This window comes from Syngnathus scovelli, chromosome 20, assembly GCF_024217435.2.
Source record: "Syngnathus scovelli strain Florida chromosome 20, RoL_Ssco_1.2, whole genome shotgun sequence".
In the NCBI taxonomy this organism is placed as follows: domain Eukaryota; kingdom Metazoa; phylum Chordata; class Actinopteri; order Syngnathiformes; family Syngnathidae; genus Syngnathus; species Syngnathus scovelli.
Genome location: NC_090866.1, coordinates 11,601,796 through 11,628,641, shown reverse-complemented (window position 1 = coordinate 11,628,641; position 26,846 = coordinate 11,601,796). Strand labels below are relative to the sequence as shown.

Below are 26,846 nucleotides of genomic sequence, written 5' to 3'. Positions count from 1 at the left end.
TTTTAAGATGTTTTTTATTATTAATTAATAGTCGTACTGTTTTAGACGATAAGCAGCTCAAGTTTGTTTGACCAGCATAAAAGTACACGTGAGGTTTAAACTGTGTTTCTTTATATAGTATACATACTATATTTTACAGATCATGGACGACATTATATTGAAGATATGAATATATCCTTTTTTTTTTTTTTTCAAATCACACTAATAGATAGGAAGGTGTCTGAATTCACCAAATCTGAAATCATTCACTTCACAATCGCAGTAAATTGTTCTTTTGCTTTACTTTTTCGGATATGTACAAAGTAGCAAATCTAACAAGGATCTCGTTAAGTAGCAATTTTTTGGAGAGCTAGACCTTCGGTGTCTTTGTGCTGGCCAAAGCTCACTTAAGGACACTTTACTACCAGCCTCACAACTCCATCATGTACACGACACATACACTCACTCACACAGAACTAGATATCATTCTCTTTTAAGTTTTAAAAAAATAAACACATTTCTCTAAGGGCTTGAAATAGACAACATATCTGTGTCTATATTTAGCTTATCGGTCATAGATGTACATAATTTGAGCAAAATGAAAGCTACAAAAATTCAACAAAAAGACGACGTTTGGGCAGTCGGGGCATCTGAGACATTTTTATCACGATTACGCTATTATCAGGGGAGAGGTGAATGTTGGACTTTTTCCCAAAACTGCCAACTTCTCGCTCAATTGCAGGCATGAGTCCGGGAGACTTTTCATTGTGTCCTTTTATGATAGACATGTCCACTCAATTTTCTATCCTTTGGTAAAACTGATGTCTCAAAACTCCTTGAATCTCTCAAACATTGTCTGTCTATTCAGTGGAGAAGTGGACCTTCGAGGGCAGCGAAGGGGCTCGCTCGCATTCTCCAGTCCGCTACTGTCCCTGCATGTCGCCGGCACCTTGGGCCCGCGCCGCCGTGGTGCTCAGGTACTGCCAGCTGACGGCCGCTAGCAGCATGGCGGCCGACAGGTACACGGGCGACAGGTGCTGGCTCCTGACGGGCAGGTCTGACGACTGCGATTTCTCCCTTATGAGCGCCAAGATGCGCAGCGTCTCGTCCCGCGACGGGTCCGCCAGCGAGACCTTGTGCAGAATCTGCAAGCAAAAGCACAAGGTTGAAACGGTGCCGTTGATTCATACTTGTTTTTTTTTCTTCACATATTTCTACTTATTTCATTTTGACTTGTGGCGCTTTCGCTTGAAAACAGATACATAAAAGATGGCCACCTCCTGGCTGTACTGGCTGATGATGTTCTGCACGGCTCGCATGTTGGTGGCCTCCATCATGAGCGTGACGGCCTGCCCCTTTCGGATCTTCACCACCCCCTGGAACACCAGCGGGTTGTTGTAGCACGATGATAGGGTAGCTATCGCCATCACCTGGTCAACAAGAGCATTACAGCTGAAGCGCCACTCATTCGAAATGGAAACATATGAACTACAGAGGAGTTCAGTGCTAGCTTGTTCCATTTGCAGGAGGCGGATGCTGCGGGGCGGCGGCGTGGCCTTACCTGAGGGATGGCGCAAAAGTTGAAGACGCTCTGGTTGCGTAGGCGGGCCAGGTAGGCGATGACGTCCGGCACGTGACGCAGCGCGTCTGTGACCAGCAGGTTGAGACAGGACAGAGCCGACTCCAGCTTCTCGGGCTGCGCCAGGTCCTCCAGACGGCCCGCAAACTGGCTCCACGCCTTGCATTGATAGCGGGAAGGTGGGCAGGGAAAAAAAGGAGCTCTCGTATTCCTTATTTGCTACGAACAAAACCGACGCGATGCCAACGCAGCACGTTTCCCACCTCTTGTGGCCAGAAGGCACGTCCCTCCTTGGTGTCTTCCAGATAGTCTCGGATGATGTTGGTCTTCTGGAGGAACAGGCCCATGGAGTTGGCCAAGTCCGTGTCCCAGCCCACCTCCGGCTCCTCCAGCTGGGACGCCGAGAAGAGGCGAGACAGGCCTATGCCCACCAGCCCCGCCACAAAGTGGCAATACTGCACGGGCGAATAGCAACGAGAGAAACTGTCACACTGTGGCTCAACATTTGGCAACAGTGCACCATGTCCAAATCTTTGTTCCGAGTCACGGAACTAAAAATACACATCTCTAAAAACACTTCAGGAGATCTTTAAGGTGTTCTGGGAGTTGTGTCCTAAAAGAACCAGGTTCACCTTGTCCCACTCCTTCATGGATCCGACTTTCTTCTCCAGGAATTCCGCCATTCCGACTCCCATCCGGCGGCAGATGTCCGAGATGACCACCCGATATTCTTCAGCCAGGTTTCGGAATTCCAAAGATATCTGTTGATTGTCATCAGCCAAATATTTAGCCCAAACACAATAAAAAGCCCTCAATGGGATTACGTCACAGCACAAAAAACCTACAAGCGCAAGCTTATCATTGAAGTGGCCTTTCGTCATGTGGAAGCTACTGACCGTGGGGAAGTCCTCCAGAACTTGCCGGTCTTTCTCCTGGCTCTCGCTGAAGCTCCAGGCGTCCTGGTACAGGTAGGTGTGGAAATCATTCAGCATGGGAACTTTTTTGTCCAGGGGGATGCTCATGTCGTCCTCCACTGTGTCCAACGCCCGGAGAACCAGGTAGAAAATGCACACGGCGTGTCTGAAATAGGACAGACGGACAGGACAGTATGTAGGTATGTATGTCCACATAATAAAAGATCAGATCATTGTGGCTTTTTCAATTTCCAATTGGAAAAACGTCAGCTGCAACAAAAGTGCAGCATGGGGCCGGACGGCCGTCCTGCCGGCCACCCACCCACCAGACGAACTGCGTAGAGCCGAGCTGAGCAGGGGGCGGATCCACGCTTGTTTGTGTACAACTCCCACCCACTCACTCACTCACCTTAGCTCGCCGTCCAGGGCCTGAATGACAGCCGCAAAGCTCCTGCTGGTTTGGTTCAGGTACACGTAACACGTCCTCAGGCTCTGGCTCATGGACTCCTGGCACGACAGACAACACAAGGCCGCGTGACGACCGAAGCCCGTCGCTCTCGGGACGCAGGACGAGCGCGCGGCTCCCCGCAGGCCCCGCTCGCCCAGCCTTCGGCCCGGCAGCAGCGAGCGGGGACAGGCGGGCGTCGGGCCCCGTGGCGCCACCGACAGAGAGCGCTTGAACACGGCCAGCGAGATGGGGCACTTGCAGCACGCTCCAGTGGCCATGCGACGTCAGTGGTAGCACGAGCGGACGAGCGAGAAGCCGCAGCGGCTTGGCTCGACGCGGCGTGCGTGCGTGCGTGCGGGCGTGCGTGCGCGCTGTGTAGAGGGCGTCAGAGGAGCAGCTGCTGAGACAACCTTGGAGTCAGTCGGGGTGGGGGGGCACTCGACTCAACATTTTGCAATACGGAGAAGCCTCCGCCTTCCTCCGCAACCTTGGCGCTAGCTTCGTGAACGCAAATAAATAGACCCCATGTTTGGCAAGGAATGAACGTCAACGACGCCGCCATATTGAATGTGTCAATACACAAGAACAATTTATACCAATGGAAGCCGGTGCAACATTACTATAAGTGCATACCTTGAATAAAAATATACCTTAAGATTGAATGCAATTATAACGGACTTAGAAGTTAATGCAACTGAACTGTACTTTTCTTCTCTATTCTATATTTTCATTGTGTTTGACACTGCAGTACTTACTGCACAGTACTTACTGCACAACTGGCAATGTGCAGCTTCCGTGCAGGTAGTATGACATTTTTCAAAACAATTACAAAAATACAAAAACAAGGTCTTTTGTCACCATCTAGTGGCCGACTAGTGTGATTGCACAAACTTGTGGATCCTTCCGGTGGTTAGTTAGCCTCTTTCAAATTATTTGCAGACATGTCTCGATGCCACACTAAAGAATTTAAACTTTAATTCATAACAAAATAACGTTTGGGGTCGCACGTATTGATACTTGCCGGGGTGACACTGACGTCAAAACGGCGGGATTAGCGGCCAAAAGCCTTACATAATAAATCCTCCAACAAGATATGATATTCTCCCTTATTTGTCTTCCTTTCGATGATTGCTCCAGTTTTACTCACGTAATCCAATTTGGGCATGACGGCTCGGCAGCCTCCCATTTTAAATTTAAAGAGGTTGTAAATCTCTTCCGGGTGGCCGAGAGACTTGAGGATGTCCATGTTGCCGACTCAATCGGACTGCAGGAAGCGTCAAACAAAATGCCCGTGGATGCGAGAAGAAATAATAAAGATACGCGAAGGTAGATTGAAGACTGCATGCACTTTCTTTCTCCCGGCTGGGGCCAGATCGACTCACGCCTCCGATTGGCTGGCAGAGCATGGGCTAGGGGGCAGTGGCCAATGAGCGAGCAGAGCGGCTGGTGTGATGGCCCGCCTCCTCGTACGTCACCACAGCTTGGCCTGTCATTGGCTTTTTCATCCCCGGTGTGATAAACCCTGGCGAATGCTTGAAACGGGCTGGAAATATATATACATAGACGCGACGCAGTACTTGATACACAAAAGTGATTGTGAAAGGAACGCCCAGCCACCTTGTATGAAACAAGATTGAAACATATTTCAAGTCAAGCAATTGACGACAGACTTACTGGTCCTGGCACAAGATACACCTGCACAGTCTACTGAGGTGCTTCTAAAGACACATCATTTTGCATGAGAGCATAATCACAGCACCGAAACCATACAAGTCTGGCATAGCTAGTTGAACGACGATATATTATTGGTAGCAAATAGTATTTTCCGGACCAATTAAGTGAAACTGGATCAAATTATAAAGGAGCGTGATATATTTATTGTTTGGATAGAGGCGTGAAGTGAAATGTTGAACATAATTTGTCTGACATTGGAGCCCCCCTTTTTCTTCATTAAACAAGAACGACAACATGTCAAGTCACCACATTTGCAAGTTGTATAGGTAGTGTCACGTTAGTGGGTGCTAATGCATTTTCTGGGGTTTTGCAATATCGCCCAAACGAGTTTTTTTTCTTTTTTTTTCCTTGTAACTTTTGATACTGGAGTGAAGAGCCTTTACGTTAATGTAAGTAAAAGTTGCGGCTTTTCTATAATATACCACATTTACACACTTGCCACCAGAAATACTGTACAATCATTCCACACAATGAAACTTTGAGCTTACTAAGCTGCTTAATAATGAACTGATTATGTCGCTATGTTTGGAAATAAATACTATAGTATAACAGGATCCCGAGAGTGAGAATCAAATGACAATGACACAAAGGACGGACGGGCCCTATTTTTGCGTACAAAAAAGGCAACAATTTAGTTTTGCCACTTTGTGTCATTTCTCCAAACCGAAATGTTCTTGATAATGGACGTGATGATACAATCGCTATCGCTTTAAAGCACTTGAAGATAATATTTGGATATTCTGTGACTAGAAATGCCAACGCATGGCCACGTAACGGGAAAATGTAGCAACTTTACTACAAACGCCGCTGTAGTTGAGGCCCGTCACCTTCGGCGTGTGCGACTTTGCCTGAGTAGATGCGTCAATACTGACCTGGACGTTGAACTCTGACCTGTTTAATTGTGTCACAAATGGAATTGGACGTGAAGCCTTGCGATTCAATCATCTGTCAAAATGGTGTTTTGAACCTTGTCACAGCGCTCCGCCCCCGTCGGCCCACCCACGCACGTCTTGGTCCTACGCCAGGATGAGGTTGTTCCACGGCTCGGCCTTTGAGCCCGAAGAGCCGCCGTGACCCCTGGGGGACATCCTGAGAGCCAGGCTTCCGCCTGGAGCCGTCATGTAGGCGGGCAGAGCTGAGATCTGGTGCAAAAGGTCACAAGAATGAAAAAAAACAGGATACTAAAGTGGAAATCATACAATTTGACGGTACCTGCGAGTGTGCGCCGTTGTGGGTGTACAAACTGAGAGTCTCCGGTTCCGGCTTTATCTGTCGGGCTTCCTCGGAAACGGCCGAAGAGGAGGAAGAGGAAGAGGAGGATGAGCTGGGGCCCCGGTGAGTGCTGCTCGGTGCCGTCGGAGTCCCCTCGTCTCTTAGAGGCCCTGTGGAGCGCCCGCCCGCCCGCCACGCTGATGTTTATCACACAGCTCCTGACATTTTTCACCTTGCTAAAAGAAGTCAAGGGGTCCATTTTTGGAGGAAAAAGACAATCACTTGCTGCTAACCAGTTTGACTCTTGTTCAGGTTCTTGGGTTTGCGCTTGCGGGTCTGGATGCCCTCTTTTTTCATGGCTAGCGGCCGCGGGACCTGTCCAAAAAGGAGCTGGGTAAAGTCACGGTGAAATACAGCCCCGTTAGTATTTTCTCCTCTTTGTTTTTACCCCGTGCAGCTTCATGTAGAGGCCGCAGGCGTTGCACACGGGCTCTCCCTCTGCGTTGCGTCGCCACAGGGTGGTGGTGGTGGTGTGGCAGTTGGTGCAGGACAGGCCCAGCCTCCGGGAGGCCGACTAGAGGACACACGGACGGCTCAGAAATCGCTTGGCCTCTGCTGCTGCTGCTGCTATTAGCGAGAAAAGCTTTTGGCCCACCAGTCGCCTCTGGGGCTTGATGAGCGGTCTGTTGATGCCGTTCATCTTGTGGTAAAGGCCGCAGGCGTTGCACAGGTAGTGGCCTGTGCCGTCCCGCCTCCACAGCGGCGTGGACATGGCCCCGCAGTTGACGCACTCTCGGCCCTCGGCGAAGTCATCAAAAAGGTCTGCGGGACGGGGACACGCACCGTCAGCGACACCTCGCACGTCCGGCCGGCCGGCCGGACGGTCGACGAGCAAATTGCCAAGCGTCGCAAAGAGCCGACCGACGGCGAATCATTGACCTTGGTCTCGTTTTGTAATATTGGTTGACAATTTTTCAACTAAATAAAACTTCTGCCGTGTTCTATTTCAATGAACAAATGTGGTCCATTTTGGGTTTTCATTTTGAAGGATTTGGTGGCCAGTGAAGGGCTTTTATCATACATTGTTGTCATTCTCTTGACATTTGTGCAACCGAAACAAATAATGATTTTTTTTGGGGGGTAAATATAGATTAAGAAAGATGCAAATCAACCTTCAGCCCTGCAGCCCTGCAGCCCTGCTTGTGTGGTTGTGGACCAGCAGCAGCAGCAGCAGCAGCAGCAACGGCAGGAGGTGCAGGCCCCAGCGCTTATCTACACCCCCCCCTCCTTCCCAGCAGATAAAGCGAGTGCTGGAAATAGAGACGCAATAGAAGCTTCATCACACGGGGAGACATATAGAGACTCGGGGTCTCGCTCGCTTTTCTGCGGGGGCCCTTTCTCGCACAGATATGGTGAGCACCTGCACAAGTGGGGCCGCTATAGGAACACACGCGCTCCTCACAATCATAACGTGTGCTATCTTCTTTATTTTCACCCTGCTGTCTAATATTATATCGTGATTCAGCAGATCTCACCCAAGGCTGGGAGCAAAACAGACAAGCAAAGGAAGCTAACCTTGAGTGCGGAAGCTAATGTAGCCAACACATCAACGCAAGACAATACTCTTGTTGCACTCGTGTGTCATGTACAAATGTCAGCGTGTCTCCTTATCAGGCCGTCCATTTAAAAACAACACTTTAGCATCCAACCAGGACAAAGGTGGAAGTTGGAAAATCGACCGTGAACAAAAGGCGATCACGCTGAAAAGAAAGGCATCGGTAAAATCGATTGCAAAATGCATTCAAACTCACGCAGTTAGTCCCTTTCTTTTATCAGATTTATGTTGATGTGATTTTTTTTCAAGACGCCATTTCATGAATGAAGTGTGAGTGAAACCATCAGGTTAGGTCAGATTGGATCAATCGTCTTATCGGCTGAACACACCTCGGTGTTTTTCATCCATTTCAAGAAATAGCTAAAGATGCCATGGTAGAGCTCACATGACATTATGAAGTCATACTATGCCAGAATGAGGTCATTTCATAGCTACCAGCACTGCGGAAAATAATGTTTCAAATAAAGGACGTCACAAAAATGATTGTATCAATTTTCTTGAAAACTAAAAATAATAAGCTATTCAGTTTGAAGTGTTGATTTAAGAAAAAAAAGGTTGAAATGAAATACCTTCCCACACACACATTAAGTTGATCTTCAAAAATGATTGCTATGAACTTGATTTATTTGATTGTTTTGCTGGGGTTTTAATTTGATACGTACAATGTTTCCTTATAATTGTAATGGGGTGAAATTGTTGGATTTTTTAATACGTATTTTGGGGAGGTAAAGTTGCATTTTTCATAACTTACACTGTAATCCTACAATCGAAATGTCGTCCTTGGGCCTGTGCAGAATTACGCGCATTCACGTTTACAAAATCGAGTTGTACAGTTAAAATGGAACTAAATGCTAAAACGGGACAATTAAATGCAAATTCCGTTTCTTCTCATTTATTTTCTCAACAACAAATAAAGCAAATACGCAATAATACAACTAAGAATTATAAAAGTAACGTCCGAAAAAGAAATATAGGCTGCGTGACATTTTGACTTTGTTTTAAAAAAAAAAATAATAATAATAATAATAATAATAATAATAATAATAATAATAATAATAATAATAATAATCTATTTTGTTCGAGCCCAGCAACGTATACATCTCAAGAGAAACGAATAGTATATACAAGTGGTCCTTATCACCATTGCGGACATATTTTGTGAGGGGTCAAATAATAATTAGCTAATTCCAAGGATATTTTCTGCATGCACGTACGCAAGCACGCACGCTCACCTATGTTGGGGTGTCGAGTCCCGCCGCCCGTCGCAGCACCTGCCTGCAGGCCGTGGAGCACAGGACTCTCGAAAGGGGACGCCGACCACGTTCCGCCCATGTTGGTGCTCATGTAGGCCGGGTAGGGGCTGTGGTAGGCGCCGCCGAGCCCCCGGGCGCCGTAGTGCTCTGCTCGCCCGTTTGCACAGATGCCCAGCGGGCTACCGTAGGAGGAGGCCGCAGCTGCAGCCGCAGCAGCCGCCGCCGCAGCAGCCGCCGCCTGGTCCTTGGGCCCGACCGAGGCCAGAGGCGGGCTCGCCGAGAAGGTGAACCGCGGCGACACCGGGGAGTGGTTGTACGAGGCCTCGACGCCCGGCTGAGCCCAGCCGGAGTGAGCGGAGGCCGGCGGCTGCGACGCGCCGGGTGACTGCAGGTAGGGCAGCCCAGGAATCATCTGCGTGACCACCCGGGTGGTGGGCACGTAGACCGGCGACGTGGCCGACGACGAGCTGCTGCTGCTGTGCAGGAAGCCGGCGGCCTCGTACGAAGGCTGGCCGAGGCCGCCGTGGTTGCTGCCGCTGCTGCCGCCGCTGCCGCCGCTGCTGCTCATGATTCCCTGGTACATATCCTCTCCTGGAAGCTGCACATCCGACTCACCGGAGCTAGGCCAAGTTGGGGTGCACTTGTGCGACGATAAAAAAAAAAACAAAAACACACACACCTTAGAATGTGACTTGAAGCGTGCACATCACGTCAAAAAAGAGCTGCAGTCGCTGTTGTCCGCCGCTCAACCAGTGCGATTGAATCTTATCAAATTAACAAGTGAAGGGAGAGAAAGGAGGAGGAGGAGGAGTGAATACTTAGCTCGATCAAGATCTTTCGCTCTCCCTCTCTCTCTTTCTCGGCCTTGCACTCTTTCCCAAAACATTCATTCGCAAATTGCGCCGTTGCATTGTCGTTTTGGTGCAGTTTGCACGTTTAATCCAAGAAAAATCTCGAGACGTTCCGCAGACAAACGTCTGCGAAAATGTCTTTTCATTTGTAAAGTTAAAATCACTCAATTCACAACGAAGGGAAAGCTTGACACGTCATAATGATAATAATAAATATTGTATTTGTGCTTTCTGCAATACAGTCTGGTGTCTAACATGATTGTAATTATTGTTGAAATCTATCTGTCTGTCCTTCTACACTGGGGCCATCGTAGGAGCTGAGTGGAAATGGGGAACTGTCATCAATGTGTAACTGCAAGCACAGCGATAAGCCGGCTAATAATATTAAGGCGTGCCCGTATGGAAGAGCGCTACACCCACGTTGGAGCAAAGGGTGTTGTGGCGTGGTTGTCATGGTTACCACCATGGCAGGCACAAAAAAATGAACAGCAAAGAAATAACGCATAAGCATGATCATACATGAAGGACATGGCCAGGAGTGACTTTTCCTAATGATTCCTTCCGCTTGCAGTTTGGTGCGAACGAATCGACCTGTGTTTTCGTGACATCCTCTGGGGTCAAGGTATGGTGCTTCCAGGAAATCACAAAATATGTCAAGCAGGCACCAGGAAAAGTGTCCCCGTCTTGGCTGGGCCAGCGTCTCAATCATGTGGGGGTCACACACACACACGCACGCACGCACACACACGTGCTCCCAGACTATGGTAGACTCCTGGCTCCAGGAAGAAGCCATCACACGGTGACGCAGGAAGCCCGAGACGGCACCACCGACGTGTCTGGTGTCGTTTCACCGCGTCAGCATAAATCCTTTTTGTTTTTGACACGGTCCCCCGCCGCCGATCGCACTCGTTTGGCTCGGCTGATCTGATCGGGCCAATCATCGGCACGCCGCTCGCTCGGCCGTTAACGATGAAACAGTGCTAATCAATACGGACTTAGCGTGCGTGTGTTATTGGACAGTATCTCGGCGTTATGCTTGAGGATTAAACGTGTTTGACCAGCTAAGGTCACAAAGTCACGCAGGCGAGACACAAGTTCTTTCCCTTTGCTTTGCGACACACACACACACACACACACACACACGTCGAGCGGCCGTGTGTTTGTGGAGCAATAATTAACTCCTCAGTTGCAGGCAGGTTGTCATTGGTTGAACTGGAGCGGCCCGACCGTTGGCGCTGTTTGTTTACAGTGCAGCTCAAGCACTCAATGACACCTAATAAGGATGCAATGAGCCAAAGTGACGGGCCACATAGCTTTGAAAGTGGACTGCAGCGTGGGCTCGGTTCTGCTCCGATTGAAAATGTTCCGTTCTTTTTGTCACCTTTCAGATTTTCTTTCCAGTCAATATTTGCTTGCTATTTCACACTGTGGCCCTTAAAGCTGTTTTTTTTGGGGGGTTTTGCTGATGTGTATTTTTAGCATTAAGAGCTATCCACGGGGCTCCCGGGTCCTCTCCTGTTGATAAGCAGCAGCCAAAGTCCGCCGGCAAGCCAAGGCCTGAGGAACAAACAGGGAAGGCACGTCCACGTACACATTTTTGCAGCGCTCGTGTTGAACGGACAAAGGCCACGGCAATCACTTCAAGTGCCACTGCAAATTTTTATTTGGGGAGCCTGAATGCAATGGCGTTTCTGAAAATGCTTTTACAACACTTCTTTCCTGAGATGATGACGCAGTAGGCCCCGCCCTCACGTGTGCTAAAAAGGATGGCGGCGGCGGCGGTCCGACACATGCGCGGCTCCGTGGGAAGGCCCTTTGTTTGCACGAGGAGGAGCGCCGGAGGGGCAACGTCAGGTTAGGTAAAGGTGACGCGACGTGGTCGCAACCAGGGGTCGCGCAGAGTTCAGCAGGTGGGGCTGAAGATGCCCGGATGACAGCGACTTGCTTCCTGTCCCAAATCAACCCCGCCCCTTTTTGAGAAATCAGGAAGCAAGAGGAGAACAAGCGGGACTGTCAAAACACAAATAGTCGATAACAGCGGTGTTTGGACAAAAAGAGCATGGAAAGAAAGCCTTTGAGAAGGAGAGCGCGACCGAGAGGAGCACAGCGAAGATGCCGCCAGACGGGACGAGCCACGCAAAACAAAAGCGGCTCCACGCTCGGCCCGCTCTTATCTGCCCGCGGGCCTTATCCACCGCCGGGCCGGCTCTGTTAGTGTAACCCCGATCCCCCTCCCTCCCCTCCCCTCCGCTCTTCTCCTTCCACCTCATCCCTCGAAACCAAAAAATACAAAGGGCCGGCCCTTTTTGGCGGCGGGCCTGAGCGGACCCCGTTATCAGCGCCGGCCTGACGTCACGGGGGCCCGCCGGTGCTGGGGCCGGAGACAGGCCGATAGCGCCGCAGGGGCTGCCGACGCGCGGGCTGTGGGAACCGGGGACCCGGCCCACCTCGACCAATAGCGGGCTAGCATTGGCACATTGAGGCCAAAGCAATTGAGGGGGGGGGGGGGCTTTATGCATTTGGGCATTTGCGGTGTCACATTAGTTGGGGGGGGACGGGTCATCGGGTGCAGGTTTGATGGGAGAGGGCGGCAGCGGTCCAAGTTGGCTAGGTTCACATCGTTAGTTGCAGGTGCAGCACTCCCAAAGAGAGCAAACACCTTGGCTCGGCCCGGCGACTCCCACTCAAACCCTCTTCGCAATGGAAACAGCTCCCCATCCGGACCTTTGCTTTGGCTTGGGGAGCGGGCGGCATGGAACCGGGCCATCAATCTGTCCCTCGCCTGAAGGTTCATTTCCACATTGGCCCTCCTCGGAGCGTCTCAGATGTTTTCCGAGATGGATCTCTCGGATGGGGAGTGGAGACACACTTATCAGTGGCTTGTCCACGATAAGACGGAGAAGATTTGTAACGGTTACGCTCGCTCAGTCCCACGTTTGTGTGTGTATTGCTCCCTTTCTCTCTTGCTGACCTCCGCAAGTGGGAGGAACAAAACGACGGCCTTGACAGACGGCAGCGGAGGGGTGAGACGTAGCCTAAGAGCCGGGCGGGCGAAAAAAAGCAGGCCAGCGTTGTTTTCCCAATGGCTGCCTCTCACTCCCCCCTCCTCCTCCTCCCTAAACGCCCAAATGGCGGCCTTGGCTGCAAAATAATGAGTCAGGTTGCGTCAAGAAGAAGGAAGAATTGCAGGTAGCGAGAGGCGCAAGTGAAACGTGAGTGGAACGCCACCCAGCCCTGGCTTGTTGGGGTCCGTCTGCGCAATAGCTCATTTGTCTTTTTAATTGGTCCCAAGCCGAAGGTCTGGACCACCGCCGGCTTTAAGTAAACCACTGGTAGGAAACACTGAGCAGAGCAGAGCAGAGCAGAGCAGAGCAGAGCAGAGCGAGCGGCGGATCGCAGAGTGCAAAATCCGACCTGGCAAAGACAACTTTGGATGATCCAAAAGTTTCTCGGTTCTGGTAAATGAAAACTTTTGTTTTCTTTTGGAGCGTGGCCCCAAAGACGACACAGACTCCCTTTATTGGACAGCTCTGCCTGCTTGAGCTCTTGAGTCAAGCCAGCCAAACTTTGAAGTTGACTTTTAAGTCCTCATGGGGAGTTTGCTTTGTTGTGCGGCATCACCGACCGACATCACGTTTGGCTAACTCGGGTGATTCCGATGCATCTGGGCTAAATCTTGCCATCCCAAACAACATTTCCGTCGTCCTCCTCCTCCCACTGCATGCATGCATGCGTCTGTGTGTGTGGCGTCTCGAGGTGGACTGCGAATCCATCAAAGCTTATCATTATAAGTAAACACGACAGAGTGGACACAATGTCTTGTGTGCCGCCAGACTTGCTATCTGGCGCTTGCTTGCGAGGCGTATCTGCGATGATGTACTGATGTGGCGCTGGCCTAGTCTAAAGCAGCGTCTGAGTGCGGCCGTGGGAGCATATATACATACGTACATCTATCTCCGTGTGCGCGCAGGCGGCAATAGCACGCTCAAGTTCCCTCGAGCGGGAACATTACCTCCACGGTGCATAAAAAGCTGACTAAGTGCCGAGATGACCAGCTCATAAATCATACTGGAATTTATGGCTGTTATTTATCAGCCGCTGTTTGTGGGGCCTGATATTTGCACCTATAGGCTGTTCCTTTTTTTTTTTTTGTCAGAAAAGGATTATTACTGTGCGAGACGAGCCTCTTTTTTATGGCAGATGAAATCAGGGGAGAGTTAAAAAGCAGATGAGCCACACAGCCTGTTTTTGAAGCATTATTGAGATGCATACAAAGAAAGTCAAGCCATCTTCTGTGTTGCGTCCAGTCCACGTGTTACAACATCACTGATAAGCAAGGTAAACAATCGGCCGCTCTTGTTTGCGTCCTTGCCGCGCTCATGTAAGCCAGAAAAAAATTGAATACTGAGCAAAGAGTGTTACAGGAGGGAGCCATATTGGTTGTTTGTTTTCGGTATATTTTTGGAGGCTCCTTCAGAATCCGCACTCGCGCTTTAAGAGCAGAAAGCTCAGCGCTGATAACCTCGGGCTGACCGCGTCGATCCAGGGTCAGAGGTCACGCGCCGGCTCGGCACAGCTCGTGACGGTGGCCGTGGTGGCAGCGCACCGGATGGATACAAGCGCGAAGCGCGTCTCCATCACTTCCGGGTTCGGATAGATCGGTGGCTGGCTGGCTGGCAGGCTGGCTGCATGCGCCTTTGTGGTCAGGGAGCAATTAACCTTACGGTAACCTCTTACTAAGTAATGCGTTGAGTGACGTCACCGATTGGGGCGCACCGGAAAAAAATGCGTTTTACAGTCGCTATTTTAACTTCGTCGGATAACAATCTATTATGATGTATTGCGCTATCGAAGTGACGTCACTTGAGTAAGAATGAAGAGAAACAAACAAACAAACAAACAAACAAACAAACAAACAAACAAACAAACAAACAAACAAACAAACAAACAAACAAACAAACGTGTATCACAGCGCTTTATTCATTCAAACTTCAAGTCAGGGCGCAAAATCGCTGTCAAGTTTTCAAGAGGATGCTCTTTGTCCTGACATCAGCTCTATAAATAACAAGCGCGCCTGCCTCGAATAGTTCTCCTCCTAATTGGCGGGCCTGTCAAGTATCCTTCTGTCTTGTAAACAAAACCGACAGAAGAACTAACTGCCTTTTCACACGTTATATCGTTCGAAAGAATTGCGGGCCCCTCGTGTGCATCGATCACGGTTTGTGTGACGTACGAGAGCGTTGTCAAGCGTTGTTTAGCTTCGGCGTCTTCCTGCTGCCGCCGCCGTCGCCGCCGCCGCCGCCGCAGCGCTTATCACAAGTAGCCGCGCTAGTCCAAGCTGAACCTTTGCGTGACGTCTTGGCAAATCATTTGGGATCTCCTCAAGGCCCCTCCTCAGTAACATGTAAGTGTTGGCAATTTATCTCGTCACTTTTGCAAAACAATAGCTAAAATAAACACTTTTTGGGGGGAGAATGATGCAATCTGATTTCGAAACATGTAGAAAAGTGAGACAAGTGGCAAGCGGCGTCTTCGCTCATGTAAAATGGTGGGAAACATTGCCACTTATAGGCGAAATGCCTGGATTGCATCCTCTTTGGATCAAGTCGGGGATTTTTAATGGGGTGCCATTAATTAAATGGCGTTGACTTTCATACCTATTTCCCTCGCCACCGGGGGGGGGAAAGAAAAAGTCACGTAGAGACATTTTACTGCAGAGGTGACACGCATGATATCATCAATCAAAGTCTTTTCTGTCTCTTTGTTTTTATGCCTTAAAAAGAATACCTCTCAAAGATAGGCTGTAAAACAAGGACAAATCCAAGTTAGAGGGCCCGAAAGTTTGATTTGAGCACGTTAAGAGCGTCTGTTTATCGCTGTTTACACTTGATTTCCCCCGTAGAGGGCGTCAACGTCGCGTCCAGCTCGAAAGGAACTTGCGCAAGGATGCACGCGAGGTATGTGCTAAAAGCGCTCTTTTTCCATCAATTGCATGACACGAGACTTTAGAACGATGCCGTCATAAAGTCACCGGGAGCGAACGAGGAGCGGCGTGGAACGTGCAAGTAACGAGTCGCGTTGCGCCGCGTCGCGTCGCGTCTCGTCCCTCCGCCCGGTCGCCCATTGTCTTGCCAGCAGAGCCGCTGCTACCAGTTAGCAAGCGCGTTAGCATCATCAGCAGGGGAAACTGGACCTTGCTCTCTCGGCGTTCCATTCGGGACGCAAGCACAGACTGTTTGCCTGCAGGTACGCAGGCAGGCAGGCAGGCAGGAACGAAGGAAGGCAGACGTTGGCGTCGGTCGGTCGCTCTGTCCGTCCGTGCGTCCGTCCGTCCGTCCGTCGATAGCGTTGTGGAATTATGTCGTTGTGTGAGCAAACGCCGATGCAAAGGCAGCAATTCAGCTAGATGACAAGAGGGTAAAACGTCGCCACTTTCACCACCGATTCGCCTGCTTATGTAACGTTGGGTTGTCTTCGTGCAAGGTTCATAATGGTGCCCAAGTTCAACGCTTTGGGGCAAGGATGCTTGCTTGCCTGCTTGCTTGCCTGCTTGCTTGCATCATAACACGGGGAGCAGCGTTAAGCGTAAGCAGATGTGTGTGTTTTAGTTCATGCCCAGTTTGACGGATGCCCCCGCCCCTGCCCCTGCCCTCGCTTTTGTTGTTGCACCGAGCATGACCAAAGGCTCTTAACCGGCCGGGGTGTGTGCATCTTCCCTTTGCAGGAGGAGAAAGACGGGCAACGGCGGAAGCAGCGGCAGCAGCAACGTGTAGGGTGGATGGATGGATGCAGTTTGATGTGCCCGAGCATGCACGTTTAGCACCAATGGAGAAGAGGGACAGAAAGCCGGGATATTTTGCCAGGTAAGGAACGCTTTGGCATGGCTAAATGTGCTTGGGAAATGCACACAAGTCTGCCTTGCCTTCTACTACGCGTTGCTCGAGCGACAAAGAGGGCAAGGGAACAGGAATTTGGGGAAAATAGCCTGCAGTGAAACAGATGGCGCGCTGGGGATTCCAGAGCTGCACCGGCCCGGCCCAGCCTAAGCCAAGAAGGGAGAGGCCTCATCGACCCTGCCTCGCCCGCCATCCATCCCATTAACAACACTTAGGATGCTTTTCTATGGCTTTTAAATTTCCCTGTGTTCAAGTGGCCTGATGCAGTTGGCAGCTTAAGTGCTCCCAAAATGATGGCCGTGAGATTCTTCGCTTGCTAGTTTTGATGTCGATCCGCCAGGCTGAAGAGGCGGCGACAGCTCAAGCAGAGCCAATCGGAGAAAAGCGCCAGCGAGCACATCGGCTGTCCGGACAGCCCGAACGACAGCGAAGTCCCCAAGAAGGCCACTTTGCCCAGAACAGCCGGCGCCAAAACTCCCGGCAGCCCAGGTAAAGACGGTGCACGTTGGATTGGATTTCTCCTCCTGAGTAGATAGCAACCGAGATGGTGCCTTCTCAAAGCCATTTGCTGCCATGAGCTCAGCAGGAAGTTGCGTAAGCCGTTTCCTGCTACAGCCGGCCGGCCAAGTTTTTTTTCCCCAGCGACAATCAGACACGCCAGACAATTCCAGTTTGTTGCTCTAATTTCATTTCCGTTTACATTAGGTGTGGATTATTTGTCAAATTCAAGGACGCGTTGGATCAGGGTTAGGAAGTTCACCTCATCGGGCGGGATGATGCAAACGTTCACGCTTGATCGATTGTTGGCTGTCTGCAGCCAGCTTGAGTCGAGTGAAATGGCTCAGACGCCGATTGTCTTAGTCATGCCGGGGGGGGGGCAGCGCTCCACTAAAAGCTTCTGTGTCTCTTAGGCAAATGTGTGCATGATAACGGCGACTGGGCTGGCTAAGCTTTTGAGTTTTACAAAATGGGAGACAAGCAACTCCTGGTACTGGATTGGACCATCCGCAGCCTTGTGTTAGTAGCAGCACGATGAATGGGCCACGTGCCTCGCGGTCGGGAGCTTCGCCGTTTCATTCTTAGCACGTGACAGCTAGCTCGTGCATTCACTCGGTCCGTACGACGCTCACTCGTCTGTCGTCTCGCTCGCAGCCGACGGCTCTAAAAGTAATAAACCGGCAAAGAAGGAGAAGAGGAGGCCACCGGGGACGGTGGACTTTATTGTGAGTAGACCCGAGTCGCGCGGCGTCGGCTCCCGGATCGTCCGCCGCCGTTGACCCCATTTGTCGTAGGTGGGACCCAACGATTCCCTCAACAGCATCGCCCTCAACTTCAACATCACCCCAAACAAGCTAGTCCAACTCAACAAGCTCTTCTGCCACAGCGTCTACCCTGGTCAGGTGAGAAACGGATCCAATTTGACGTGTTCCCAGTTGTAATCGACGAGGTCGTTTGCCCGTTGCTCTCGTAGAAGCTGTTTGTCCCCGACGTGAGCCGGACGGAAGTCAAGGCTCAGGATGACTCGGACCCGTTACTTACCAACGGGTCCTCGGCGGTGACGAGTCTCGTACGTAATTGTTGCCACTCTGAAGTAACGTTGATCCAAATGTAACGGACAAACTTTGGTCTTCAGGAAGACGGTCCAAACTGCAGGCCAGCGCGGTCCCTCCGACGCCAGCTCTCCCCAAATTCCGAGGACGAGAGCCCGGCCACGGTTAAATTCATCAAGATGAGCTGCAAGTACTTCACTGATGGGATGGTGAGTCCTGAAGTTCTTTCAACTTTGATTGGATTGGCTTTGTGCAGCAGCCGGATGGATGTGTCGCTCTCTGCAGGGCGTGGTGGGCGGCGTCCTGATCGTGACGCCCAACAACATCATGTTTGACCCCCACAAGTCGGACCCGCTGGTCATCGAGCACGGCTGCGAGGAGTACGGCCTCATCTGCCCCATGGAGGAGATGGTCTCCGTGGCGCTCTACGACGACGTGTCGCGCATGAAGCTGAAAGACGCTCTGCCGTCGTAAGGCCACGCCCAAAACATTTTTACTTTTATGAAGCTGAAAGACGCTTTGCCGTCGTAAGCCCACGCCCAAAACATTTTTACTTTTATTTTATTTCCCACACTTGATGCCTGTTTGCAATTCCAAAAGTGTCCCATTGTATGGAGAACGTCACACAAGTTTTGTATCTGTCCTAGTTTTGTCTTCTTGGCTTTCATGTTTTAATTTCAGTCATGCCTCATTTCATTTGGACCTTATTTTTCTTCCCCCCCCCCTTTCCATTTTCATCCTCAACGTGACCCCCACAGCGACCTAGCCCAGGATCTGTGTCCTGTCTACAGGCCCGGCGAGTGGGAGCGCTTGCCCTCCGAGCAGGACCTGAACCCCTTCAGTCGCTACAAAGCGCTGGACGCCAAGCAGCCCATCATCCTGGACGACCTGGAGTCGGCCCTCTTGGACGCAGGTGAGGACTCGCTCGGAAAGGCTACCTTCCGACACGCCGGCCCACGCCGCTCCCTCCGTCCGTCTTGTCCCATGACAGTCGGCACGGAGCAAGGAGAGCAAACCACCAAGTCTCCCTCGGACGAAGGCTTCACCGAGCTGGAGCCCGTCGAAGAAGCGTCCGGCGCCGTCCAAAGACGGAAAGGGGAAGCCGAGGACGACGAAGGCTTAGCACGGAACAGCTCCGTCGAAGACGCCGAGTCCGTCCGGTCGGAGGCGGGGCGGACGCGCGGGAACCCGAGCGCCCGAGAGGCCACGTCAAACGTTGCGGAGCTCCAAACGTGCGCGGAGGAGTCGAGCGAGAAGGCGACGGCCGATGTCGCCGACAATCCCCAGAAAGCCCAGCGGCTCAGCCAGGAGGACGGACGGAGGGAGAGCTACGACGCCGACGTCAAGACCTGGCTGATGGAGAGGATTCAGGCGCCCATTGAAGGTAAGGGTGGACAAAAGTATCGGGACAGCTGGCCCACTAACCAACGCGACGACGGGCTGCGCGCAGACATGCTTTTGTCCTCCGAGGAGAAGAGCAAGAGCCCGCCCATGTTCCTGTGCTTCAAAGTGGGAAAGCCAATGCGCAAGTCCTTCGCCACCGGGATGACGTCCAGCCCGGCGCACTCCTTCGGAAGCTCGGCAAAGAAACCCGAGTACTGGTTTGCTGTGCCGCAGGAGAGGTCTGATGAAACTTTGGCACCTTTGACGCATGAGAGAGAGAGAGATCCAGCGTCTTAAAAGTGACATGTGGCTGCCTGCGTGTTTCAGAGTGGACCACCTGTACGCCTTTTTCGTCCAGTGGTCACCAGACGTGTACGGCAAAGAGGCCAGGGAGCAAGGCTTCGTGGTGGTGGAGAAGGACGAGCTGGACATGATCGACAACTTCTTCGGCGACCCCGCCTCCTGCAGCTGGGAGGTCGGAGCAGGCACTGGCGGCGTCCCGTCCGTCTTGACGGTTTGATCTCCGCTCAGCTGTTTCAATACTTTTGTTTCCAGATCATCACCATCGACGAGGCCAAGCGGAGGCAGAGCCTGGGCAGCTGCGACGGCGGCGAGCTGCCGGTGGACGGGCTGCCGTTGCTGAGCGACGCCAGCCATTTGCTGCAGGACACGCACGTGGAGAAGGTACGGCGCCCTCTGCTGGCGTGATTGCACGGCCTACCTAACGTGAGCGATGGCCGGCTGGCCCCTGCCACGGTCTAGCTGGCCTGCCGCTTGCCGGCCCGCGTGCAGGGTTACGTGTGGCGGCTGGCCTACAGCACGGTCAAACACGGCACCAGCCTCAAGACGCTCTACCGGAACCTACTCAACGTGGACAGTCCGGTTCTGCTGGTCATCAAAGATGCGGATAACCGGGTAGGCAAGTTTGCCATTTGGCTTGGAAGCGGCCGTTTGCCAACTCGTACCGACTTTGACGTGCCGGCAGATCTTCGGAGCCTTCTCCACTCATCCCTTCCGGATAAGCGAGCACTGTTACGGCACCGGCGAGACCTTCCTCTACAGCTTCTGCCCCGAGATCAAGGTTTGTCTCGTGTATATTATTGGCATTAGCAAAGCACGTAAGACTGCGTTGCTCGCGACCTGTTTGCAGGTGTACCGCTGGACGGGAGACAACTCCTACTTTGTCAAAGGCAATATTGACTCGCTGCAGATGGGAGGAGGCGGGTAGGTCCCTCCGCGTGGTCACTTGTGGTACTTGTTGACCCTTAATGTTGGTTCTTTGTCTAGCGGTCAACTGGGTCTGTGGCTGGACGCCAGCTTGTACCGCGGCACCACGACAAAGTGCGCCACCTTCAACAACCAGCCGCTCTCCAGCCGGCAGGACTTCAACATTCACAGCCTGGAGGTGTGGAGCTTCGAGTAGCTCCCCGCCATCACGCTCGGAGGAGCGCGTCCAGGAGGAACACGTCGAGCTTGGAAGAACAAGGCGGCCGCCCCCATGGCTTTAGGTTCAAGCCGTGTTTCCCAACCTCCATTGCCATCTGTCTCGGTCGCTAGCATAGTTCCAATGCGTGGTTGCGAATCACCGGGTTAAACCACCGCCATTGTCTGAATGTACAAACCGAAAATGGAAGGCCAGATTTGCCATTGGAATATTTCTTTCCAAATTCTGCATTTCCTCTCGATCTAATTGGATTCAGTTACATTTCCTCGTCAACGTGAGCGCCAAGTGTTCCACAGTTTCATTTGCTGACCAAATACTAGAATTGTTTTCAGTTGTATTTTACGTTGTGTTGGTTCTATTTCTACGAGCAAGGCTATTTTTTTTACGCTTGTACTTTTATAGAGAGAATGTGCTTTACACTATGTATACAGCACTGTAAATATTGTGACGCAAGCCGACAAGCACTATGGTCCCACCCGCTCCCGTTTACGGACGTCGGAGGTGTTTTGAAGCCTGAAGACAATAATGCTTTGCACTAGAGGATTAAAAGGCATGTGAAGTGCGTCCTTAAATTAGGACTGAGTGTTGTCCCCACAGCACTACAAAAAGGGATCCCCCCCCCCCACCGCCATCCCGTTGGGGGTTGTCGCTGCACTCTTTACATACCACTAACTGCATAAAGACATCATTGCGTCAATGCACCTGGATCTGACACTGCTTTGGAAGTGCATGGATATATTGTGCGCTCGATCATCAGTACTGTGCCATAGCCATGCCAGTTGTGTAAAACGAGCTGCGGTGTTGTCGTTGTCGTTACTGTGAATGCTCTTTGAGTATTCTCGTTGCTTGTCAATCCCCAAACTGCTGTCTTGAGCGAGCGAGTGAGTGAGTGAGTGATCGAGTGATCTCTATTTATTGTGGTGGTGGTGTTGCAACTCCATTTAAAAGGAATAAATGTTGCATACATATGTCAATGTTCAAACTGTGTGTGGTGTCGTAAATTCTCTTTGCTAAAAAATAATCAAACTGTCAAATGATTACAGGCCGATGTGGAGCATTTTGGAAGGGTTTGAGAAAACACAAGCCGAGTAGACTGTTATTGCTCACACGCGATCTTTGACGATGACGTTATCGTATCCCGTAAAACCAGAAGGCTGGTTTCAAATGGGGAACAAAATGGCCAAAACTATCGACGCAAGCGTAAACTATTGGTGTACTTTCTGTATGATCGCTAACGGGAAAGACGACAAAGCTGACGTTTTAAAAAAAGTGAGAAAACGACTTTTTTTTTTTCCCATGTACTTGCGGGGGTGTGGCGGCGCACAAGCAGGAAGTGAACGTTTTTGTTTACATTTTGACCGTCGAAAAATGTCATCGCCGTTTCAGGTTGCGCAGCCACGAACACAAATGTCTTCCATAGTGTACACAATTTCCCTTACGAGTGCAATTGATTATAAAGTGGTGCCTTCAGGGAGCATTTTCAGGAATTGACGTGTGGTGCGTTCATGAACTGTTGTTATTTTGACGCCGAGAATGAGGCTGTATTTTTCGGACTCAGACGCGCTTTCAGGCAGGCACTTGTGTTGTGATGGTCTCCACCCAGGATCGTGAGTTGGTGTGTTTCCGGGACATTAGGCCTGCTGCCCCGCATCATTACCTGGTTGTTCCCGTCGAGCACATTGTAAACTGCTCCTCGCTGCACAAAGGACACATTAGACTTGGTTAGTGCGCCTCATTCATGTTGATGCTATCAAATGGTTTTTCATTCCGTTTCGCGATACCTGTTGCAGTTGAAAAGATGGCTGAAATGGGCAGAGCTGCACTACGGGACCAAGGATTTGCAAATATGGAGGACATAAGGTGACCCTTATGACATGGGTAAAAAAAAAAAAAGTTTTGGACTATGTGTCAAACTATGGAAATCTGCCTTGTGTCTGGTCTTTTTGCAATGATGAGGGAATCAAATGAAAGTATTCCATTTTCAAATGAGGTACAAAGTGAAGCCCTGAGAGTGTGCAGCATGCGCATGCCGTTAATGTCTTTTTTTGAAGGATGGGCTTCCATCACCCTGCGTACACGTCGGAAGATCACCTCCACCTGCACGTTCTGGCCCCGGTCAGCATGATCAAAGAGGTCTTGAAGTTTAAATTCCGACCGGGATCCTTGGCCTTTATCGAGGTGAGCGCTAACGTGCATGAATAATGTATCCTACTCAAATGATCTCAAATCTGTTTTTTCTCTAGGAAAAAACACTGAGGAAGCATCTGAAAAATGTTTCTTCACCATCATGATGTTGCGGCTGAGGACCAGATGGAACGAAAGGGAAAGTGGGCTTCAACGCTTAGCCCCCATTTGTTTATTTGCGCACTACCGCCAAGATCTGTCCCGCTTGTGAAAAGCAATCTGTTGTGTTGTGATGTGGATTATAAATATCAGCTTTCACTTTTAAATAAACGTCGGTGACGCCTAATTTATAGCTCTTTTACCCCCCAAATTATATGTAATGTTGTGCATGATTAAATTCAATGAAGGCTTGTAAACCTTTGATTGTCATGTGTTTCAATTGGCGAAAGTGGCCAAAATAGCCTCAAAAAGGTTGAGCTAAAGGTCCATGTCTTGAAATTGAGGAATTGACGGCAGCCTTCGAACGCACCTTGGCCCGATCCGCTCGGTCGGTCATCGATTACGGCAGCCTGCGAGCGCAGCTTCGCCTTCGGTCATCGATTGCTTTGGCCTGACAGCTGAGTTTACGCCGGTCCGGTGACCGGCTCGCTCTTCCAAATGGTCTCATGGCCACTCAAATCTCCAGTGACGATGACGAATGTCCTTTTTGCCAGATAGCCAAGAGCCAAACTGACACAGAAATCATCCTGAGCGTAAGTGAGTTCCTGATGAAAAACTTGGGCGGGTGTTCTTTTTCCAACTCGTGCGTACGTGTAGGACGAGGAGCTGCTGTGCTTCCGGGACGTCAAGCCGGGCGCTGGTCATCATTACCTCGTCATAACCAGAAGGCACATCTGCAACTGTAAAGCTCTGCGTGCGCAACACATCCCCACAGGTCAGCGGGAATAGGGCAACATTTGGTGCGCTTTGTCACTTGACAGACTGACTGACAGACTGACAGACTGACAGAGTGTCATGCGCTCTTGCTAGTGGAGCGAATGGCCGAGATGGGAAAGTGCGCCCTGGAGAAAAACAAAGTGCGCGACCTCAAAGACATCAGGTAAAGGCCAATTGCAAGTGTCTTGTGACGGAGTTGAAGTGTTGTTGCCTTTCCGCAATGCAGGCTGGGCTTCCACGTACCTCCCTTCTCATCCGTGCCCCACCTCCACCTGCACGCCTTGGCCCCGGCCAGCAAGATGAACGAAAGCTCGCAGCGGAGATACGGGCCGCAGTCGCACTGGTTCATCTCGGTGAGCGAGCGAGCGCGCAAGAGCGAGCGCAACGGGCACATTCTTTGGGTGCCTGCCTCTTCTCTGACTGCAGCGTCTTGCAGGTCGAGGAAACGCTGTCGCAGCTCAGGACACGAGGCAGAATCAAATGAAATCATCCGTGGAATAAACATAGTCAAGTTCAAGTCGAGGTCAATTCACTGGTGGGAAAGTGACACTTTGGGATCCTTTGGCTGTCAATGACAGCTGTCGACCACTAGGGGGCAGTAGAGTAACTTTTAGCTTCCTGCAGCATTTTATTCCATTTTTTAGGATTGGATTAGATTTGGGCGTGATGTCGTCATCATCGCGCCAAAGAGTAAGGTGCTTTGATTCTCTGATGACAAACGCATGCTAGGGCTTTGCAAAGAATGACTGCACCTTGCTCATTTGGGCCACATGGAGAGGCTGGCTGAGGTATAGCGGGAGTATCTTCTCACTCCCATCCGTGGCAGCGAGCCCGCTCCCAAAATGCCGAGTAAACAAAAGCTGCGCAAACGCCGGCATAATCAAAAACACCGAACACCCTACCAGAGATCCCAGCGAGCCCCGCCGCCGCCGCCGCCGCCACCCAAGCACGATGAGAAGGAGGAGCAGCTCGTGGAACCCGGCGGCGGGCAGGTGGCCACGGTTCAGAAGCTGGGCTGTCTAACGGCGTCGCTTCAGCAGGTCAGACCCGACACCGGGCATCAGAAGGATGCCGACCGGCCTGAAGCTTCCACGCTCCAGAAGGACGTGGACTGCGCACCCCACAAGAGGCAAGCTCTTGACGCAGCTGCCGATTCCATCTTGGACGAGACATTTGAGACACTTGGAGCAAATGAAGAGCAGCCTGCGCCTTCCCTCAACGATTGTGCAAGTGGACAGGAACAGGAAAGAGCTCCACCACCACCTGCAGCACCTCAAAAAGCTCCATCACCTCAGCAACTCGAGACTCGTGTCGAATCGCTTGTAGATGACACTCAGGAGCAGGAAAGAGCTCCACCAATCAACCAACTGGAGTCAAATGCGGATGAGAGCATTTTTGCACCTCGGGAAAATGAGATGCTTTCATCCCGTGGAGACGAGGAGACGCACTTTGATGGTCTGGACACATCTGAAACATCTGCACCTGACGCCGGCACGGCCGGTGAAGCGAAGGATTGGACAATTCCCGAGGCTGCGCTTGAAGATGACACGCGTACGACCTCACACGAGGATACCAGGCCGCCGGTGGGATCTCAGGAGGTTCTGACCGGCGTGGGACTGACTGCGCTCAACATGAAACATCTCATGCTGAGAGCTTGGCTTCATCTGGGCAAGATGAAGCTGCTCCAACAGGGCGGAAGACTTTCACCTCTGGAGCAGCAAACGCCCCAAGACCCAAAGGCGGACTGCATGAGCGCAGAGCTGCAGGAGAAGTGCCCAAAAGCTTCAGCAACTTCAGACAACGGTTGGATTGTGAGGGATGGCTCGCCTCGGGGGGACACAGTTCAAACAAATCCTACGCCTCAGGAGGAGGAGGAGGAGGACACCACTTCAGCCTTGCCTAATATTGACGCAACGGAGGAAGTGGATGACGATGATGTCGCCTCGGTGGAGGCGGAAACGACCTCGGCACCTCGGGAGCTCGAAGGAACGGCGTGGGAGGAGCAGGACGTGGCCGCCGCGACTGCTGCAAATCCCGGAAATGAGATGGCCCAAGGTGATGACGTCATCACCTTTGCTTTGTCACCTGTGGAGAACGACACGTATGCGGAGGAGAATATAGCGGCGCTTCAAGCGCACTGGATAGCTGAAGCTCTTCTGGAAGATGACACCAGCGCTAGACTGGAGATTGAGATGGATGTAGCACCTCTTGGGGAAAAGAGAACAGCCGAGCATTTCTTTGGGCTCCACGCAGAACGTGAGGGCAACGCCAGTGCTAGCGCACGAGCGGCTCTGGAGAGAGAGACCACGTCAGAATCTCAGACGGTCCACTCGAATGTGATGCTGAAGGCTGAGGACATTCCTTCAGAGCCCAAATTAGATGACACAGCAGCATGTGGAGAGGAAGAGACCTACTTTGAATCTCAAACGAGGGACACAAAGCCTGTCGAAGAGGAGATGCCCTTAGAAGAAGCTCAAAAGGTCCAGACAGTCGAAAGCCACCGGGACCACCCTGACCCGGCCTGGACCGGCGCTGCACTTCCGGCCAACAAGAGCGCTGAGGAGCGGACAGAATTTGATAGCACAAGTCCGGAGTTTCGGACAAATCTTGTTTCCCACCAGGTCCAGGAGATTCGGTTGGAGGACACCACTTCTCACGAGGGGGACCCGAGCGGTGGAACTCGGGGAGAACAAACGCTTGAGCCACAAGTGACGCACGGAGGCGACGGCTCAGCTCCGGGTCGTACCGAGGAGGGCACCGGTCAAGCGAGTCCAAACGAGTCATCGGCGCAGGAGGAAGAGAAGAACGCTGCCAGACCCCAAGAGAATGCGGCAGCCACCTCGCAATCTCAGCAACGTGAGACGAGCGCAGAACGGGAGGAAAGCACGGCCACGGTCGAGCCGGACGAGCCCGTGGCTTGCGTGACGG

At 51.4% G+C, this 26,846-nt stretch overlaps 5 protein-coding genes across 10 annotated transcripts; 3 read left to right on the top strand and 2 right to left on the bottom strand.

Annotated features, from left to right (window-relative positions):
• Positions 1 to 262: 262 nt before the first annotated feature.
• Positions 263 to 4,300, bottom strand: fdft1 (farnesyl-diphosphate farnesyltransferase 1). 3 transcript variants are annotated; one of them, XM_049756252.2, is made up of 8 exons: positions 4,068 to 4,300; positions 2,882 to 2,979; positions 2,455 to 2,638; positions 2,191 to 2,319; positions 1,822 to 2,013; positions 1,541 to 1,717; positions 1,257 to 1,409; positions 263 to 1,124 (listed from the first exon to the last, which is right to left on the bottom strand). In XM_049756252.2, the coding sequence occupies exons 1-8, from the start codon at positions 4,164 to 4,166 to the stop codon at positions 903 to 905; spliced, it is 1,254 nt and encodes a 417-aa protein (XP_049612209.1). In that variant the 5' UTR covers positions 4,167 to 4,300; the 3' UTR covers positions 263 to 902. The 3 variants fall into 3 exon arrangements, with proteins under 3 accessions (XP_049612209.1, XP_068505281.1, XP_049612208.1); XM_068649180.1 differs by having other exon boundaries at positions 3,992 to 4,240; XM_049756251.2 differs by having other exon boundaries at positions 2,882 to 4,270.
• A 474-nt stretch (positions 4,301 to 4,774) lies between these two features.
• On the bottom strand, positions 4,775 to 9,655 carry gata4 (GATA binding protein 4). 2 transcript variants are annotated; one of them, XM_049756260.2, is made up of 7 exons: positions 8,714 to 9,655; positions 6,522 to 6,688; positions 6,315 to 6,440; positions 6,160 to 6,241; positions 5,867 to 6,036; positions 5,622 to 5,796; positions 4,775 to 5,545 (listed from the first exon to the last, which is right to left on the bottom strand). In XM_049756260.2, exons 1-6 carry the CDS (start codon positions 9,315 to 9,317, stop codon positions 5,671 to 5,673), a joined length of 1,275 nt encoding a protein of 424 aa, XP_049612217.1. In that variant the 5' UTR covers positions 9,318 to 9,655; the 3' UTR covers positions 4,775 to 5,545; positions 5,622 to 5,670. The 2 variants fall into 2 exon arrangements, with proteins under 2 accessions (XP_049612217.1, XP_049612216.1); XM_049756259.2 differs by having other exon boundaries at positions 4,775 to 5,796; positions 8,714 to 9,649.
• A 5,749-nt stretch (positions 9,656 to 15,404) lies between these two features.
• On the top strand, positions 15,405 to 21,840 carry ncoa7b (nuclear receptor coactivator 7b). 2 transcript variants are annotated; one of them, XM_049756592.2, is made up of 17 exons: positions 15,405 to 15,542; positions 16,310 to 16,448; positions 16,822 to 16,970; positions 17,634 to 17,704; positions 17,774 to 17,881; positions 17,953 to 18,048; positions 18,115 to 18,240; positions 18,317 to 18,501; positions 18,823 to 18,944; positions 19,023 to 19,415; positions 19,482 to 19,653; positions 19,742 to 19,889; positions 19,970 to 20,098; positions 20,177 to 20,329; positions 20,400 to 20,495; positions 20,565 to 20,638; positions 20,702 to 21,840. In XM_049756592.2, exons 2-17 carry the CDS (start codon positions 16,372 to 16,374, stop codon positions 20,835 to 20,837), a joined length of 2,235 nt encoding a protein of 744 aa, XP_049612549.1. In that variant the 5' UTR covers positions 15,405 to 15,542; positions 16,310 to 16,371; the 3' UTR covers positions 20,838 to 21,840. The 2 variants fall into 2 exon arrangements, with proteins under 2 accessions (XP_049612549.1, XP_049612548.1); XM_049756591.2 differs by having other exon boundaries at positions 15,406 to 15,542; positions 18,790 to 18,944.
• A 120-nt stretch (positions 21,841 to 21,960) lies between these two features.
• Positions 21,961 to 23,403, top strand: LOC125990009 (adenosine 5'-monophosphoramidase HINT3). Of its 2 annotated transcripts, XM_049756593.2 has the most exons (5): positions 21,961 to 22,127; positions 22,462 to 22,579; positions 22,649 to 22,718; positions 22,910 to 23,036; positions 23,102 to 23,403. In XM_049756593.2, the coding sequence occupies exons 1-5, from the start codon at positions 21,981 to 21,983 to the stop codon at positions 23,147 to 23,149; spliced, it is 510 nt and encodes a 169-aa protein (XP_049612550.1). In that variant the 5' UTR covers positions 21,961 to 21,980; the 3' UTR covers positions 23,150 to 23,403. The 2 variants fall into 2 exon arrangements, with proteins under 2 accessions (XP_049612550.1, XP_068505309.1); XM_068649208.1 differs by lacking the exon at positions 21,961 to 22,127 and having other exon boundaries at positions 22,362 to 22,579.
• Positions 23,404 to 23,494: 91 nt separating this feature from the next.
• Positions 23,495 to 24,435, top strand: LOC125990010 (adenosine 5'-monophosphoramidase HINT3). The gene is made up of 5 exons (XM_049756594.1): positions 23,495 to 23,734; positions 23,799 to 23,916; positions 24,012 to 24,081; positions 24,145 to 24,271; positions 24,355 to 24,435. Exons 1-5 carry the CDS (start codon positions 23,648 to 23,650, stop codon positions 24,400 to 24,402), a joined length of 450 nt encoding a protein of 149 aa, XP_049612551.1. The 5' UTR covers positions 23,495 to 23,647; the 3' UTR covers positions 24,403 to 24,435.
• Positions 24,436 to 26,846: the final 2,411 nt, after the last annotated feature.

What these genes read in the sequence shown, in the direction of transcription:
- gata4 (XM_049756260.2), bottom strand. Translation starts at nt 9,317, where the DNA reads ATGTACCAGGGAATCATGAGCAGCAGCGGCGGCAGCGGCGGCAGCAGC. An exon ending in TCTACATGAAGCTGCACGGG is followed by an intron (nt 6,242 to 6,314) that starts GTAAAAACAAAG and finishes CTTTTTGGACAG; the next exon opens with GTCCCGCGGCCGCTAGCCAT. An exon ending in ACAACGGCGCACACTCGCAG is followed by an intron (nt 5,797 to 5,866) that starts GTACCGTCAAAT and finishes CTTTTGCACCAG; the next exon opens with ATCTCAGCTCTGCCCGCCTA.
- ncoa7b (XM_049756591.2), top strand. Translation starts at nt 16,372, where the DNA reads ATGCAGTTTGATGTGCCCGAGCATGCACGTTTAGCACCAATGGAGAAG. An exon ending in CGGGGACGGTGGACTTTATT is followed by an intron (nt 17,705 to 17,773) that starts GTGAGTAGACCC and finishes CATTTGTCGTAG; the next exon opens with GTGGGACCCAACGATTCCCT. An exon ending in TCAAAGATGCGGATAACCGG is followed by an intron (nt 20,330 to 20,399) that starts GTAGGCAAGTTT and finishes ACGTGCCGGCAG; the next exon opens with ATCTTCGGAGCCTTCTCCAC.
- LOC125990010 (XM_049756594.1), top strand. Translation starts at nt 23,648, where the DNA reads ATGGCCACTCAAATCTCCAGTGACGATGACGAATGTCCTTTTTGCCAG. An exon ending in TGCGCAACACATCCCCACAG is followed by an intron (nt 23,917 to 24,011) that starts GTCAGCGGGAAT and finishes CGCTCTTGCTAG; the next exon opens with TGGAGCGAATGGCCGAGATG. An exon ending in AGTCGCACTGGTTCATCTCG is followed by an intron (nt 24,272 to 24,354) that starts GTGAGCGAGCGA and finishes AGCGTCTTGCAG; the next exon opens with GTCGAGGAAACGCTGTCGCA.
- LOC125990009 (XM_049756593.2), top strand. Translation starts at nt 21,981, where the DNA reads ATGACGTTATCGTATCCCGTAAAACCAGAAGGCTGGTTTCAAATGGGG. An exon ending in AAGCTGACGTTTTAAAAAAA is followed by an intron (nt 22,128 to 22,461) that starts GTGAGAAAACGA and finishes GTCTCCACCCAG; the next exon opens with GATCGTGAGTTGGTGTGTTT. An exon ending in GATCCTTGGCCTTTATCGAG is followed by an intron (nt 23,037 to 23,101) that starts GTGAGCGCTAAC and finishes TTTTTTCTCTAG; the next exon opens with GAAAAAACACTGAGGAAGCA.
- fdft1 (XM_049756251.2), bottom strand. Translation starts at nt 3,198, where the DNA reads ATGGCCACTGGAGCGTGCTGCAAGTGCCCCATCTCGCTGGCCGTGTTC. An exon ending in GTGCCTTCTGGCCACAAGAG is followed by an intron (nt 1,718 to 1,821) that starts GTGGGAAACGTG and finishes TATCAATGCAAG; the next exon opens with GCGTGGAGCCAGTTTGCGGG. An exon ending in TCAGCCAGTACAGCCAGGAG is followed by an intron (nt 1,125 to 1,256) that starts GTGGCCATCTTT and finishes TTTTGCTTGCAG; the next exon opens with ATTCTGCACAAGGTCTCGCT.